General features: G+C 48.6%; 1 protein-coding gene across 3 annotated transcripts in view; it reads left to right on the plus strand.

The window, feature by feature from the left end:
- TBX4 (T-box transcription factor 4) overlaps positions 1-12,603 on the plus strand; it is a 32,155-nt gene extending 19,552 nt beyond the window's left edge. The window contains exons 6-10 of one of the 3 annotated variants that reach the window (XR_007146646.1): positions 6,116-6,268; positions 7,238-7,326; positions 7,452-7,687; positions 10,185-10,890; positions 11,600-12,603. Coding sequence is in view for 2 of the 3 variants with exons in the window: in XM_047831578.1 (XP_047687534.1) it covers positions 6,116-6,268; positions 7,238-7,326; positions 7,452-7,687; positions 10,185-10,804 (1,098 nt within the window). In the remaining variant the exon portion in view is untranslated. Of the gene's footprint in view, positions 1-6,115; positions 6,269-7,237; positions 7,327-7,451; positions 7,688-10,184 lie in introns of all 3 variants that reach the window. The other 2 variants (XM_047831578.1, XM_047831579.1) reach the window with 2 other exon arrangements.
- The last annotated feature ends 1,736 nt before the right edge of the window (positions 12,604-14,339 follow it).

The raw sequence follows: 14,339 nt of genomic DNA on the forward strand, positions 1-14,339 counted from the left end.
GTTTGTCATTTGCCTTTTGATTTTACCTATAGTGGTGTTCCCACATAGAAGTTTTTGACTGAATGTATTGCTCTATCCTTATGGATTCTGGATTTTGACTAGTTTAAAGCCCTTATCCACTCCGTACTTGTAAGGAAAATTTCTTGTGTTTTCTTCTAGTATTTTATGGATTTATTTTTACATTTAAACCATTGATCCTTTTGGAATTTTTTCTGGCATTCGATATGAGGTGTGAATCCAACTTTTCTTTTTTTCTAAAGAGCCATCCAGTTGTCCCGACACCAGCAATTGACTGTTTCTCTTTCCTACTTGGCTTAGGATGCCTTATTTCTGTGCACTAAATCCCCATATGAATTTGTGTCTGTTCATGTGCCAGTGCCTTAACTGTTGAGACTTCATGATAGGTTTTAGTGTCTGGCAGAGCTGGTCCCCCACTGCTGTTTTGTTTTTTTTTTTTTCCAGCGTTTTCTTGGCTAGTCTTATCTGTTTTTTTCATATGAACTTTAGAATCGGCTTATATTGTTGAGAAACTTATTTGTATTTTTATTAGAATTGCCTGAAATTATAATTTTACTTAGGGAGGATTAATAGGAATACCCTTCTCTTGGTTGAAGTCTTCTTTTTTGTCTTTCCAAAGTATATTCAAGTTTTCTTCATAAGGTCCCACACGTTTTCTGTTAGGTATTTCATCTTGTTCATTACTATTATAAATGCAGTCTTCCTTCCAGTACATTTTCTCACTACTTACTTTTGCTTGGTTTTTGGATTACTGTGTGACTTCCCCACCAGATAGGAAACCATAAGGTTTTTGTTTGCTTGCTTGCTTGCTTGTTTTTGGTTTATTTATTTATTTATAAAAAAAAATTTTTTTTTTTTTAGTGTTTGTTTATTTTTGAAAGAGTGAGACAGAGCATGAGCGGGGTAGAGGCAGAGAGAGAGGGAGACAGAATCCGAAGCAGGCTTCAGGCTCTGAGCTGTCAGCACAGAGCCCAACAGGGGCCTGGAACCCACAAACCATGAGATCATGATTGGAGCCGAAGTCAGATGCTTAACCGACTGAGCCACCTAGGCACCCCAGAAACCATAAGGTTAAATCACCATTGTATCCTAGTGCCTGTTACTGTGTCTGGAACAGTGGATGCTGGTAAGCAGTAAGCAAATGAGTGAACCGGCTGAAGGGGGTGGTATTTGGTGTTTAGACAGAGAAGGCATGTCCTCCACCAGGGGCTGACATCTCTCCAAAGCTTATGCTGTCAACTTGTCAGTAGGGACTCAGAGCTACTGATCTCCCTCTTTTCCTCTTTTTCTCCCACATTTGCTGAGCCCTGACAATGTGCCGAGCCCTTGCTGGATGTGTTGGGAGATACAGATGCCCCATACACTCCAGATCAGGCCTGGTGCCCCTGGCCAGGTACACATATGAGCTCAGGCTCAGAAATTAGTATCAATTCTAGCTCTGCCTCCCACTGGCTGTCTGAGGTTGGGAAAATTCCTTCACCTCCCTGAGCCACAGTCAGTGGGTCTAATAATAATGCCTACTTTACAGAGATGTCATAAAGAGTAATTACATGATGTGTGTAGGTTCCTCGGCACAGGGCCTTGCACCTAGGCTATGCTCCATAAACACTGGCTGCTAGTGCAGAGACTGTGGGAGAAGGCAGAGGGTTTCTGGAACCCTGAGTTGCTGCCCTGGGAGTGAGACCTAAGGCATATCTGTTGGCTAACTCAGTTCTAGTTTAGATATTCTTTCAGCCAATCACTTACCTTTCTGGGTCTCCGCTTTTTTTCTTCTTTAAAAAAGATGTTTTTTAACATGTATTCAGTTTTGAGAGACAGAAGTCTCTCAGAGAGAGAGGTAGACACAATCCGAAGCAGGCTCCAGGCTCTGAGCTGTCAACACAGAGCCCGATGTGGAGCTCAAACCTACAAACTGTGAGATCACGACCTGAGCCGAAGTTGGACGCTTAACTTACTGAGCCACCCAGGTGCTCCTCTTCTTTTTATGCAAGCTGTAGATCCTGTCTCTGTCCTTCCCTCTTTGCAGGACTGGAGAGTGTAAGAAGGAGGATGGAGAAGGTAGTCTTAGAAAGTAAAACTATGATGCAGGGGAAAATCTGGTTTTAATAGGTGACAAAATGGACATTAGCCACACTTGTATGGCTAGCATTCAGATACACTGCATTCTGTGATGGACAATAGGGCCTGGTGAGTCCTCATCTCTTATGGTGTTTGGTTGACACTTTGTTATTCGTTACTGAGTATGTTGTTGAGAGCAGTGTGTGCTCTCTCGAAGGTCGTCTGGAATCTTCTCAGGATTCTGTCTCCAACCAGCTATGTGTTCTTGGGCAAGTCACATTCCCACTACAAGCCTCCTGTTCCTCATCTGTAAATTAGGAGGTTGGACTAGAATGATTTCTAAGGTCTGCCTCTCCATGCCCTAATGTTCTGTGATTCTAATGCAGATAAATCTGGACCTCATTGGCCAAGCACGCTATGGAGATCTCTCGAGGAGATGGATGTTTGGCACTATCACAGTTGTTAAAATAGAACAGGCTTCTGAATTGTAGCCAGAACATAATGAATCCCATTTCTGTAAAACAATAACGGGACCAGTCATGTAGTGGGGTTTGTGGATGTGGCTGGTCCATTTGGCCCAGCATCCTCTGCCACAAATATAAATGTGAGACTCTGGCAAAAGAGATTAATGTGGCGCCTGGGGAACTTCCGAGTAAAGCCAGGTGTGAGTCACGGAGTTGGTTTCGCATTCTCCTGGGCTGTTGGGGCTGAGGCTTCACTTTATATTTGCACTGGTTCAATGAGGGGACTTTCTTCCAGACACCTGTCCAGGTTCCAGACTGTCCAAGTTAGAAGGGGTGTTTGGGACCACTTCTTAGTTGAAGACCTCACTTTATAGATAGGGACTGGAGGGGAAGAGCTTGCTCAAGACTTATCACTGGTGAACAGAAATCCATAGAAGCTTCTGGACCCTTCTTGACTTCTCTGTGTCTGGGATTGCACTCCCCTAGTGGCTCCTTCGTGCCCCTGCAGGCAGTTTCTCTCTTCCCAGTTTTCCCTGCCAGCCAGTCTGGTTCCCTCCCCTAAAAGGTGTGTTTGGCAATCTCTCCACATCAGTCAATAGGGGATCTTGTCTGATAGGCTAAGGAGTTTGGCTTTTAACCCAAGGGGCAAGAGGGAACCATCAAAGGTGGCATTATAGATATAAGACATATATTGAGCTCTAAATGCTGGCAGGAACTGGGGGAGGGGAACATGGGAGGCAAGAGGAGAAACTACAAAAAGTGCCGCTCTCAAGCAGTGTGCAGTGTTCCTGGGTGAACTGGAAGGTTCTAATCAGGGGAGTGACCTGATCTGATGCGTGGCATGTGAAGATGGAGAGGAAATAGATGTAGACAGGGAAGAGGTGGTCCCAAACCTGGAGAGAGATGGTGGGCCTGAATCAAGGGTGTGTGGGGCAATGGAGAGGTTTTTATCCTGCAGATGGAGTCACAGGACTTGGTCATTGACTGGACCTGGAGGTGAGTGACAGTGAGGAGCAGGGGAGTTGATAATACCCAGGACTCTGGCTGGACTAACACAGCCTGTGACTGCCCAGTTGGCAGAGGAGCAGGGTGGATGCTGTCATTGGTCTGAAGGTGTCCTGAAGGAATAGCCCAGCCTCACCATGCAGATGCCTGCATCTGCCTTGGGTCTGTTAGTCCGGTGTCTGTGCTCTCCCCGCACTAGGAGAGCCAGCGTGGCCAGGGAACTGCAGTGTGCAAGTGCTCATGGGGAGGTTGTCTGCACACATGTTTAATCACTGTGTTTCACCTGAAAAATGCCTCAGAGGTTGCCTTGTCTCTAGTGAGCAAAGACAGGAGAGGAAGGGACAGGGAGCTTGTGATCATGGCCCAAGTCTCCCCAGTCCTGTAACCCTGCCTTGTACTTACTAGTTCCTGTTTTGGGGTAAAGGAGCCTAGAGGTACAAAAGGAGTAAAAGATCTGGCCCTTTCTCTTGAGGGGTTTATAGTTTAATTGAAGGGACAAGAAGAAATAGGAAGCCACTAGGAAGCAACACAACAGCCAGGCAGACAGTGCACAGGGAGGAAGTTTCAGTCAGCATCAGGAGTTCAGAACAGGACCTAGTAATCTGGGAAGGCTTCCCAGAAGAGTTAGGCCTTGAGATGATTGCTCTAGAAGGTGAGAGAGAATGGGAAAGGAAAATTGAGCAGAAGGAACTTCATGTGAAAAGGCCCAGAGGTAGGAATCTGGGGACTTCTGGATGCATCCAGGCCACCTCCGGTATTTAGTTCTGGGAACTTAGGTCCTTTGTGGACTCCTGCAGCTGGGAGCAGTGCAGGTTGACAGAGTAACCCAAAGGGACTGGGAGGTGTTTCCCAAGTTCCAGCCCCTCTCCCCAGCCTCCTAGAAATGGACGTCCATTGAGGTTTCCCAAGGGAGAACTTGTGTCCACCCTGAGTTGTTGTGGTTTTTTTTTTTTTTTTTTTTTTTAAATCTGGCTGGCTCCCAGTTGAGCAGTGGGTCCCCAGCTGCAGGACCTGGCTTGAGGTTTGGAGTGCTCTGTCCCTGCCCTGAAAGTCCAGAAGTTTATCACTGGGGTTTAGTGGGGCACAACCAGTGCAGAAGGCAGAAAAGCAAGCTCCTGCTGGATGAAGCTACCAGGCCAAACTGAGGAGCCCAGGGAAAGCCAGAGGCCACAGCCCAGCTCCTGACCCACCTACTTCCTCAGCTGAGCCTGCCCTCTGAGCTGTCTCTGTCCCCAGCGTGTGCTGAAAGTGGAGCCTTCCGAGACTAAGACTTCTGCCTTGGTTTTCCATGGAAGAGCCTGGCTCTGGCCTTTCTTTTGGCAGTCTGGTCGCTCAGGACTTGCAACAAGCTTCAGCATCAGGCCTGTCACTGGGAATGGGGAAAGGTGGGAGCCAGCAGGGCTAGCCCAGGAAGGGGCACTCCTGGAAGGAAAGGAAGGAAAGAAAGGAGGTGAGAGAGTAATGGGGCCAGAGGGCCGGCCTTGCCCAGCCAGGATAGGAGCCAAAGGGTTAACAAAAGCAGCGGTGCTGATAACATGCCCCAAATTCCTGGTCCTGCCTCCAATGGGGAGGGCGTCTGGCAAATGTCAACAATAAAAAATACATTTTAATGGCACATGATTCAGCCGCTACCGTGGGGCACAGCTGAATGAAGCAGGTTTGGAGCAGCAACTACTGTGTGTTACTCCCGGGGCTCTGGGGCCAAGCCTCCTGGGCTCTTCGTGTCTGGTGGGGTGGCCCTCCTCCCCAGTCCCAGGCATCCCCAAGGGCCAGTAGGTTCCTGGGGCCTCTGGCCTTCTCTGGCATTACTTCTGGAACTTTGCTGTCTCCTACCTCGCCACCTGGAATTCTAGCCCACGATGGAGCTTCTCTCCAGGCTGTGAGGTGTCTTGGGCAGGTCTGAGGGCAGGATGTAGCTGGGTTTCCCCGGCATCCCTTCCACAGGCTTCTGCAAATGTTGAGACAGATGGAAAAGAGTCAGAGTGGGACTCTTTCCTCCGCTCCACCGCCATTCTGCACACCCAGTCAGGTATCTATAAGAAAGGCCAGTCACATGATGGGGAGTGGGGAGGAGCAGGAGAGGTGGGAGAAGAATGAGAGGATCTGGGTAAAGAGTCAATTGAAGCAGGAAACCTGAGGGGTAAGTTATATATTAGGATTCCATTTTACAAATATGAAAGCTAGGGCTCAGAGAAGTCCAGTGATTTGCCTGAGGTCACACGGCAAGTCAGTGGCACCCTGGGACTTTGCCTACGGCTTGGAATTCCACCTGCTACAATATACTGAGGTCACTTGAGCTTTTAAATGTTTGGTTCTCCATTACTGCAGTAAAACAATCTGTGCCATTAGGAAGGCCAGGTTTTGGTTCCAGAGCAGAGAGGCTGAGTGGGGACCATGGGGGCTGAACTGGCGCTCGGGGACCTGGTTCTTCACTTGGGAGCATTAGCACCTTTCTGGCCGTAGTCAGGCCCTGGAGTCTGGGCTTTTAGGAGAATGCAAGCCAGCCCAAGGCCAGCTGACTGAGACCAGGGTGGAGACCTGGAGCTCAGAAAGAGACACTTCTCTTCCAGATCATCCTCAATTCCATGCACAAGTACCAGCCACGGCTACACATCGTGAAGGCTGATGAGAACAATGCTTTTGGCTCCAAAAACACAGCCTTCTGCACCCATGTGTTCCCAGAGACTTCCTTCATCTCTGTGACCTCCTACCAGAATCACAAGGTACGGCCACCCCCATAGGCCCCACTGCTGATGCTGCCTGGCATTTCTGTGCTACTACAGAAAGGCAGGAAGTGACGTCCCCATGCAGTGCGGCTGAGACGCCCCAGACACCTATATTGTCCCTCAGAGCAGTGAGAAATTGGATGATGAGCAGGAAAGTAGACCAGACCCCTAAATCTTCAGTGCAAAGTAATTATGGAGAATGGACCAAGTTGGCAACTGTAGAAGCCAAGAGCATGGATCTTGCCCTGTGGCTTGAGTGTTAGTTAGCCATTTTGTTTACAAACTTCTTCTCCCTGGTGGGATTTAAAAGTTGATTCTGGCCTGTCAAGGAAGGGGAGAGAAAGGGGAAAGGAGCCCAGGGTACTGTCAGCTGTAGAAGAGCCAGGACTGAGCCTTCTGGAGGCCATTCCCAGGTTGCAGTCAGAGAGGTCCGCCTCCCACCCTACACCCCCTTCCATAGCCTGACCGTCCCAAACTGCCTCCAGACCCCTGCATGGGCTGCTGTCCCCTGTCTCTCTGCCTTTGCCCATGCTACCCTTCTTGGGGCTCTTTTCACATCATGCATATTGGGACTGGCGAGGTGGGCTGGGGATACTGGGGAAGGGCCATAGGCTGTGGCAAATTTTAGGCAGAACATTGACAGATTTGTACGGTCACTTGGAAGCTGAGGTGGCAGTTGTACTGGACAAGGGTGATGCAGATGGGAAGCTGTTCCAGGCACAGTGGGACAGGAGGACAGGAGACAGAATCAGAAGGTCTGCAGTTAGTAGAATGGATGAAAGCTAGCAAGGAGCCAGATGTGAACAGTGAGGCCAAGGAGGACCCAGCAAGACTGCAGCTGGTCTTGGGCTTGGGTGTGCAACTTACCCAGGCTCTGAATGTCTGAATGTGCCTGGGGCAGTGGGGGAGGGCCCAAAGCCGGTCCAGCCCTCTACCCCAGCGACTCTGTGTGTCCTCTCCTGACAGATCACACAGCTGAAAATTGAGAACAACCCTTTTGCCAAGGGATTCCGGGGCAGTGACGACAGCGACCTGCGTGTGGCCCGACTACAGAGGTGGGGCTGCCAGGCCTGGGGGTAGGGAGGGCAGGCTGGCTGGGTTCAGGCACACAGACCTGGTAACCCTCAAAGTATCTTTACTCTCTTCCTGTCTCCCTCTGACTGTCCTCCCACACCTCCAGCAAAGAATATCCTGTGATCTCAAAAAGCATCATGAGACAGAGGCTTGTCTCCACCCAGCTCTCAGCCAAGCCTGACGTCAGCCCCCTGCATGGTGCCCACCAGGCGCTCCAGCACTACCAGTATGAGAATGGTGCTCACATGCAGTTTGCTGCGGCCGAGCCACAGGACCTTCCCCTCAACACCTTCCCAGCCCAGAGGGACTCCAGTCTCTTCTATCACTGCCTGAAAAGACGAGGTAGTTCTCCCCAAGTCTGGAAGCCCTAGAGGGTCAGAGGAGGGATAAAGCTCTTCCTACAAACACTTTCCACGAATGCATGGGTACACACACACACACACACACCTGGTTATTGTGTGGCCTGGGAGAATAAGCCTGAAAGGTTAGGGACCATGGTCAGGCCCCGTGCAGGAATATTGATTCTTGATTTAAAATCTTTTTTATGTTTATTTATTTTTGAGACAGAGAGAAACAGAGCATGAGCTGGGGCGGGGCAGAGAGAGAGAGGGAGACACAGAATCTGAAGCAGGCTCCAGGCTCTGAGCTGTCCCGAGCTGTCAGCACAGAGCCCAAAGCAAACAAGCCGCGAAATCATGACCTGAGCCGAAGTCAGGCGTTTAACCAACTGAGCCACCCACGTGCCCCAATTCTTGATTTTAATGTAGACTTCAGAATCCTCAGAGACAGCTTGTGGTCTTGGTGTCCCCAGACACTGGTACCCCTCCCCCGTTTCAGATGTTGCTTTATAGCCACTGCTTTCAGAGCCTCCACGGGATGGGCAGATCACACAAAGTCAGCTGGACTCCATCTCTAAGCATGGGAGGAGGCTGAAGCATCCTAGTCCAGAGATTTTGAGATTGAGGCTGTCATTTATCAAAGCAACTTCAATCCTAAAACAAGGATGACCCAGAGTCATGAGAATGGAAAGGCTTCTTGAGAATGGAAATAAACTACTGTGGATGTAGATTGGGAGCCAGGAAGACAAGCAAAAGAAATGTTTTCTTCTTCTTTTGGAGAAGAAGAGCCCTGATCTGGGAACTGGCACATCTGAGCTCTGGTAGCAGTTCTCAGTTTCTCCATATATAAAATACAGATGATTGGTGTTTACACCAGAAGAACCCTCAGGGACCCTGAGATTCTCTTGGGAATGGGTTTTAGGGACTTTTGCTTACAATCCAGAATGTTCTCTCTAGCTCCTAGGGAGCAGCTGGTAGAGTTCTGAGTATCTGCTGCTCTAGTCCTGTTAGAATGAATGGCCTAGAGCAGGGGTTAGCAAACTGTGGCCCTTGATCCAAATCCGGACTATTGTCTGTTTTTGTTCAACCTGTGAGCCATAAAAAATGGTTTTACATTTTTTTAGTAGTTGAAAGAAGTCAAAGGATGACTATTTCATGATATGTGAACATTATATGAAATTCAAACTTTAATATCCATAAATAAAGTTTTATGGGAACACAGACATATGCATTTGCTCAACTACTGTCCGTGGCCACCTTCGTGTGATAACAGCAGGGTCAAATAGCTGCAAAAGATTCTGTTACGGCTCACAGAGCCTAAAATGTCTACTATCTGGCCCTTTACAGAGAAAGTTTGCTCACTCCTGACCTAGAGTCACTGGGCCACTTTGCAGGTCCAAGAGCTTAGTGCTCTTGAGAGGAAAGAAGAATTTGGAGAGAAGAGAGAAAGGAGGGATGAGTAAGGGTGAGAGAGCTGGGTGAAAAGAGAGGCAAGTTTCTCCTCTTCAGGGAAGATGCTTCCAGAGGGGCAGAGTGGAGAGATGAGTGCAGGCCTTCAAACTCAGTCCACTCATCCCCCAGGCCACCCTGCCCTGTGCATACACACAGCTCCCAGAATGAATCCCTAGAGAAAACAGAAGGAGGGAGGCCAAGTTAAGCCTTTGGACAAGTGTTCTTAAATTTGTTTAGTGGTCTTTTGCCCAAGTCTTCAGGCCTGGGTCATCCCTGGGTCCCACGGGAGGATGTGACACTCCAGAGAGTCAAGCTGTCATGGTTGAGGAGGTTGAAAGACATGCAAAAATGGTTTGGGGCAGCTGATGTCATCTTTCCCCAAAGAGAGTATCAGTTTAGCCTTAAAAGTAGAAGTCACCTTTTACTTATTATCAACTCCATTTCTTAATTTTGTAAATACTGTTGTGTTGGAATCTGTATAATAACAATCTGCCAGGATTTCTTTGAACATATGTCGTGTTTACTTCTTCTTCTAAAAGTAATAGGAACGTGCCTGCGAGTAGCTTTGGCTTGCTAAGGCCTTCCTGGGAGCTGAGGATTAAGGCAGAAACATTGTGGCTTTAATTTTCTGGCTAATTCAGACAGATGTGGCCTCTGGGCCTGGTTTGGCCTGGCAATTGCCTCCACTTTCCTTGGCCAGGGTGGGCCTAGCCTAAGAATGCTAATGCACATTAAGGCCTCTTACCATCCCCGAGAGTCAGGGTGGCAAAGGATGAAAGCTATATGCCGCCTGGCTAACCACATCACTCAATGTCCACTGATGTGGTATCCCCTGTGGCCTTTGAGCAGTGTCCATAATCTGACCATTTCTTGGCTGCCACCACCTCATAAAAGCTGTTGCTGATTAAAATGGTTCTGGGAGTACCATGGCAACATGGGGCAGGGCAAGCCCTGAATGGCAAGGGTAGGCTGTCTTGGCATCCACAAGGGGTGTTCTGGGCCCTGGGTTGGTAGAAATGGCCCTTCCTGAAGGTTTCTTTGTCTTCCAGCAGACAGTGCCCGCCACCTGGACCTGCCCTGCAAGCGATCCTATCTGGAGGCTCCCCCTGCAGTGGGGGAGGATCATTACTTCCGCTCTCCCCCTCCCTATGACCAACAGATGCTGAGCCCCTCCTACTGCAGTGAGGTGACCCCAAGAGAAGCCTGTATGTACTCAGGTTCAGGGCCCGAGATTGCTGGGGTGTCTGGTGTGGACGACTTGCCCCCACCCCCACTGAGCTGTAACATGTGGACATCGGTCTCACCGTACACAAGCTACAGCGTTCAGACGATGGAGACTGTGCCTTACCAATCCTTCCCCACACACTTCACCGCCACCACTATGATGCCTCGGCTGCCTACTATCTCTGCTCAGAGCTCCCAGCCACCGGGAAACACCCACTTCAGCGTCTACAATCAGCTCTCACAGTCTCAGGTCCGGGAGCGGGGGCCCACCGCCTCCTTCCCCAGGGAGCGAGGCCTCCCTGCAGTGTGCGAGAGGAAGCCACCCTCTCCACACTTGAATGCTGCCAATGAGTTTCTCTACTCTCAAAGCTTCTCCTTGTCCCGGGAGGCTTCCTTACAATACCATTCAGGAATGGGAACTGTAGAGAACTGGACTGACGGATGACTCCCATGTTTCTCGACAGCCCCAGGACCATGTTCATCCAGTGTTAACCTCTGTGGGTGGCCTGCACTACCAAGAAACACAGGAAGGTATTTCAGAGGGTGTGATGTATGCGTGTGTGTGTGTGTGTGTGTGTGTTTGTACATGCGTACATTTGGAGAGCATCTATCTTCTGATATACAGTTGAGGCCATGACAAGAAAAAAAAACTACAATTATCTAAGAAGCGATTTTGGCTGTGGGACCTGGGTCCACTGTTATCTCACATGTCTTGACATGTGCATGGATGGGATGGGAGTAGAGAGTTCATGCGAGTTATTTAGAGATTTGGGTAATATAATCTTTGATTTACTCAGGGGCCAGGTGGTGCAGTCTCTCTCATAGGGAAAGTTGGGGGAAGATTCTCATTGCTGGGGTGGGAGGGCTCTGTGCACATCTTAGAGCTCCTGGCCTTCTGTTAGCAAAGAAGCTGAACATCTTGTTTGGGAGACAGGAGGCCCACTCTTTTGGCTTCTGGAGATTCTGTGAGACTACCTGAGACGTGCACTCAGCTAAGCCACAAAAGCCTGCTCTGAGAGTAGAGCTGACTGCTCAGTTACTGGCCTGGAAATTGATCCCTGGAGTTCTGAGGTCTGAGGGATGATTTTCAGAGAAGGTCATGTGCTAAGTGCTACCTGATGAGTATTAAAAAAGGTTTTTTTTTCCTTCAAGAGGAGGGAAAATGCAACCAATAGCATCTCTGTCATCATTCAGGTTTTCTTATACAGTACAAAGCCCTTCCCTTCCGTCCCTGACATAGTTTCTCACTCTCCGGTGCATAAGACTCGGCCTCTCAGGCACCATCTGCATCCTGTGACTGGCAATTATGAAACACACTTCACCTGGCAACGTCCCCAGGAGGTTACATCGGAGCTGCCGCCAGGCAGAGCCTGTTCTCCCAGAAAATCCTCGCCTCTGGAGCAAGAAAGCCCAACAGAAATAAAAACAAGAATTGAGAAAACATTCATTTCTTCCAGTAAATTCAGCCAGTGAGCTCCGAGAGCAAGGATAATTCTCCAGTGAGGTGAATCGTGTAGTCCCCAGCCCAGCTCTTTAGCATCGAACATCACCAGACCATCCATGGGGCTGGTATGAACTCTGTAATCAAATTTGGGAAATCACTAAACTCTTTGCATGCTGAATAGCTATTTATATATTATATATATATAAATAAATAAATATATATATATATATCTCACAAATGCAGGCCACATGTCAAATTCAGCTTTGCTTTTTACAAATGAATAAACCTAATAAAATGAACGCTGGAGGGGGTATTTGGAAAGACATCTATTTAAAATTTTATTACACATTTGATGTTAAAAACTAAGAATGGTTTAGATAAAACATATAAATAAATAAATAATAAATATATAAATATATAAATATATAAATAAATATATATATATATATATATATAAACATACACACCACAGATTAAACTTTATTAGAAAGACACATTAGCCAACAGGGGGTATGGAACTTCAAGTGTTTTGTTATATAGCATGGACATTTTATTTTACATATCAGAACATAAAGCCATTTTACAACTGTGAAGTGTGTGGATGCTCTTTACTACTGACTTGTCATTTCTTGGCTCAGCAATGGTCTCATCCTCCCTTTTGCTGGTATTTCTTCTGTGCCTCTGAGCATTTACACTATGGAGCCTCTGAGCCTAGAGTGAAGGAATTTAGGACCAACGGAACAGCTGTATCTTTGATCTCGTGCTACTCTGCAGATGATGGGTCTGGATTTCAGGGTCCACAAAGACCCCAGAAGGGCAAGACAGGCAGTACACAAGAATCTGTCACATTTCAGTAGTCAGCACACAACCTGGTGGTTTGGAGGAGGTGGTCTTACACGTAGGGAATTCTCGGTGGGATCTGTGCAGCTTCTTCAGATGAGGAACTGAAGAGCAGGTTGGAGTGAGAACCTGAGGCTTTCCAGAGCAGTCAGATGTATGAGCTCATCAGCCACCTGCACCCTAGAGAAAGGATTCAAGGCCTGGCAGAGACCTCTGCATCCTTCTCCTCAACCAGATCCCTAAAGCTTGCTCACAAGATGGAGTGGCAAAAAAGGAGATGAATCCAGTCCACCCTATTAGATTAGAAGAGAAGCTGGTGTCAGGAGGTATGTTGGGGCTCCCTCCTTACAACGCCTTGCCTCTTGCCCCCTCCCCTCATTGTCACCCACCATGTCCACTGCAGGTTGGTCTAGGAAGCCAGGAGAAAAGAAGACAAGGGTAAGGGTGTTCTTTAAATCCATACCTTCATCAGGATGAAGATGAGATTTCCTGCTGGATAAAAAGTCCACCTTGTCTCCTATTTCCCCAGAGTCCTTTCCTGTGGCTTTAGGGCTGCTCTCTGGGTGGACTTCATCCTGCAGAAGGAAGCCAAGCTCCTTCTTTCCTTGGCTGTTGGCTCCCACCTTGGGCTTTTTGGTCACAGAGAAAAACTTAACTGAACCTGGCTTAGGACACAGAGAAGTGGTGGGTTCATCCTAACTCACACCTGCTCTGTTCTTTTCTTTCTGGGTGGACTGCATTCTGGAACACTCCACACCTTCTAGAACCCCAGGCAGAGGGCTGGAAGCTAGACATGGGTTCCCAGCCTCTCTCCAGATACACAGTTGCCTGAATCCAAGGTAAAGAAAGCTGTCTGTCTCTTATGGGATATTCTGAGTCTAAGCGGCCCATATCTTCCTACCAGCTTTCTGGGAAGCATGAGGTCCTGGGGCTTTCCCACCTGGACATGGCTAGAGAGCAAGGCCTGCAGTGGGATTTGTGGAACTTTCCTGCCCTTCTGAATCAACAAGTCAATAAAAAGGGGGCACATGGGATACCCTGGAACAAAGGGCACCATTCAGTAGCGCCAACAGGTCATACATCATCGGGCCAGAAACCTGCCACATGAAAAGTGTCTGCTTCTACAGTGCCCTGCCTGGGAAGGGGGGGGGGGGGGGGGAGATGAATATTCAGCTGTGAGGCCATAGGCAGGCAGCCCCCAAGGCTCTGCTCACCAGCCCAGAGCCAGCCACTTGGTGAAGCCGGGCTAGGCTCTCAGCTGCAGCTCAGCTACCCAATTGCCCTCCAACAACAGAAGAGCCTGGAATAACAAAATGGAGAATGAAAGAGAAGCTGGAGCAGACTGACAAATTGTTAAAAAACCAAACCAACTTCCAGTCTTGGCTGGGCCTCAGGGGGTCAAGAGGCCTCAGCTTGCCCCACTAATGGAGCCTGCTGGAGAAGTAGCAGCCCCAGCCTCACAGGGTCTTATCTTACAACATAAAATTAAAACCCACTTAAAAGGCCGGAGGGCATGTTAACATTCCCCCTGCTGTCTAATTGAAGTAGTTCCCAGTGCAAAGGATTTCACTTGAAAGATGTCCCCCTCCAAGCCCCAGTTGGCAGGCAGGGCAAGGGAGTGGGGAGGGAGAGACTGTCATTTCAAAAGACCAGCACAAGCTCAGGCAGGAAAAGCCTGGTTCTGTTTGCCTTCCCC

This window comes from Prionailurus viverrinus, chromosome E1 (genome assembly GCF_022837055.1).
Source record: "Prionailurus viverrinus isolate Anna chromosome E1, UM_Priviv_1.0, whole genome shotgun sequence".
In the NCBI taxonomy this organism is placed as follows: domain Eukaryota; kingdom Metazoa; phylum Chordata; class Mammalia; order Carnivora; family Felidae; genus Prionailurus; species Prionailurus viverrinus.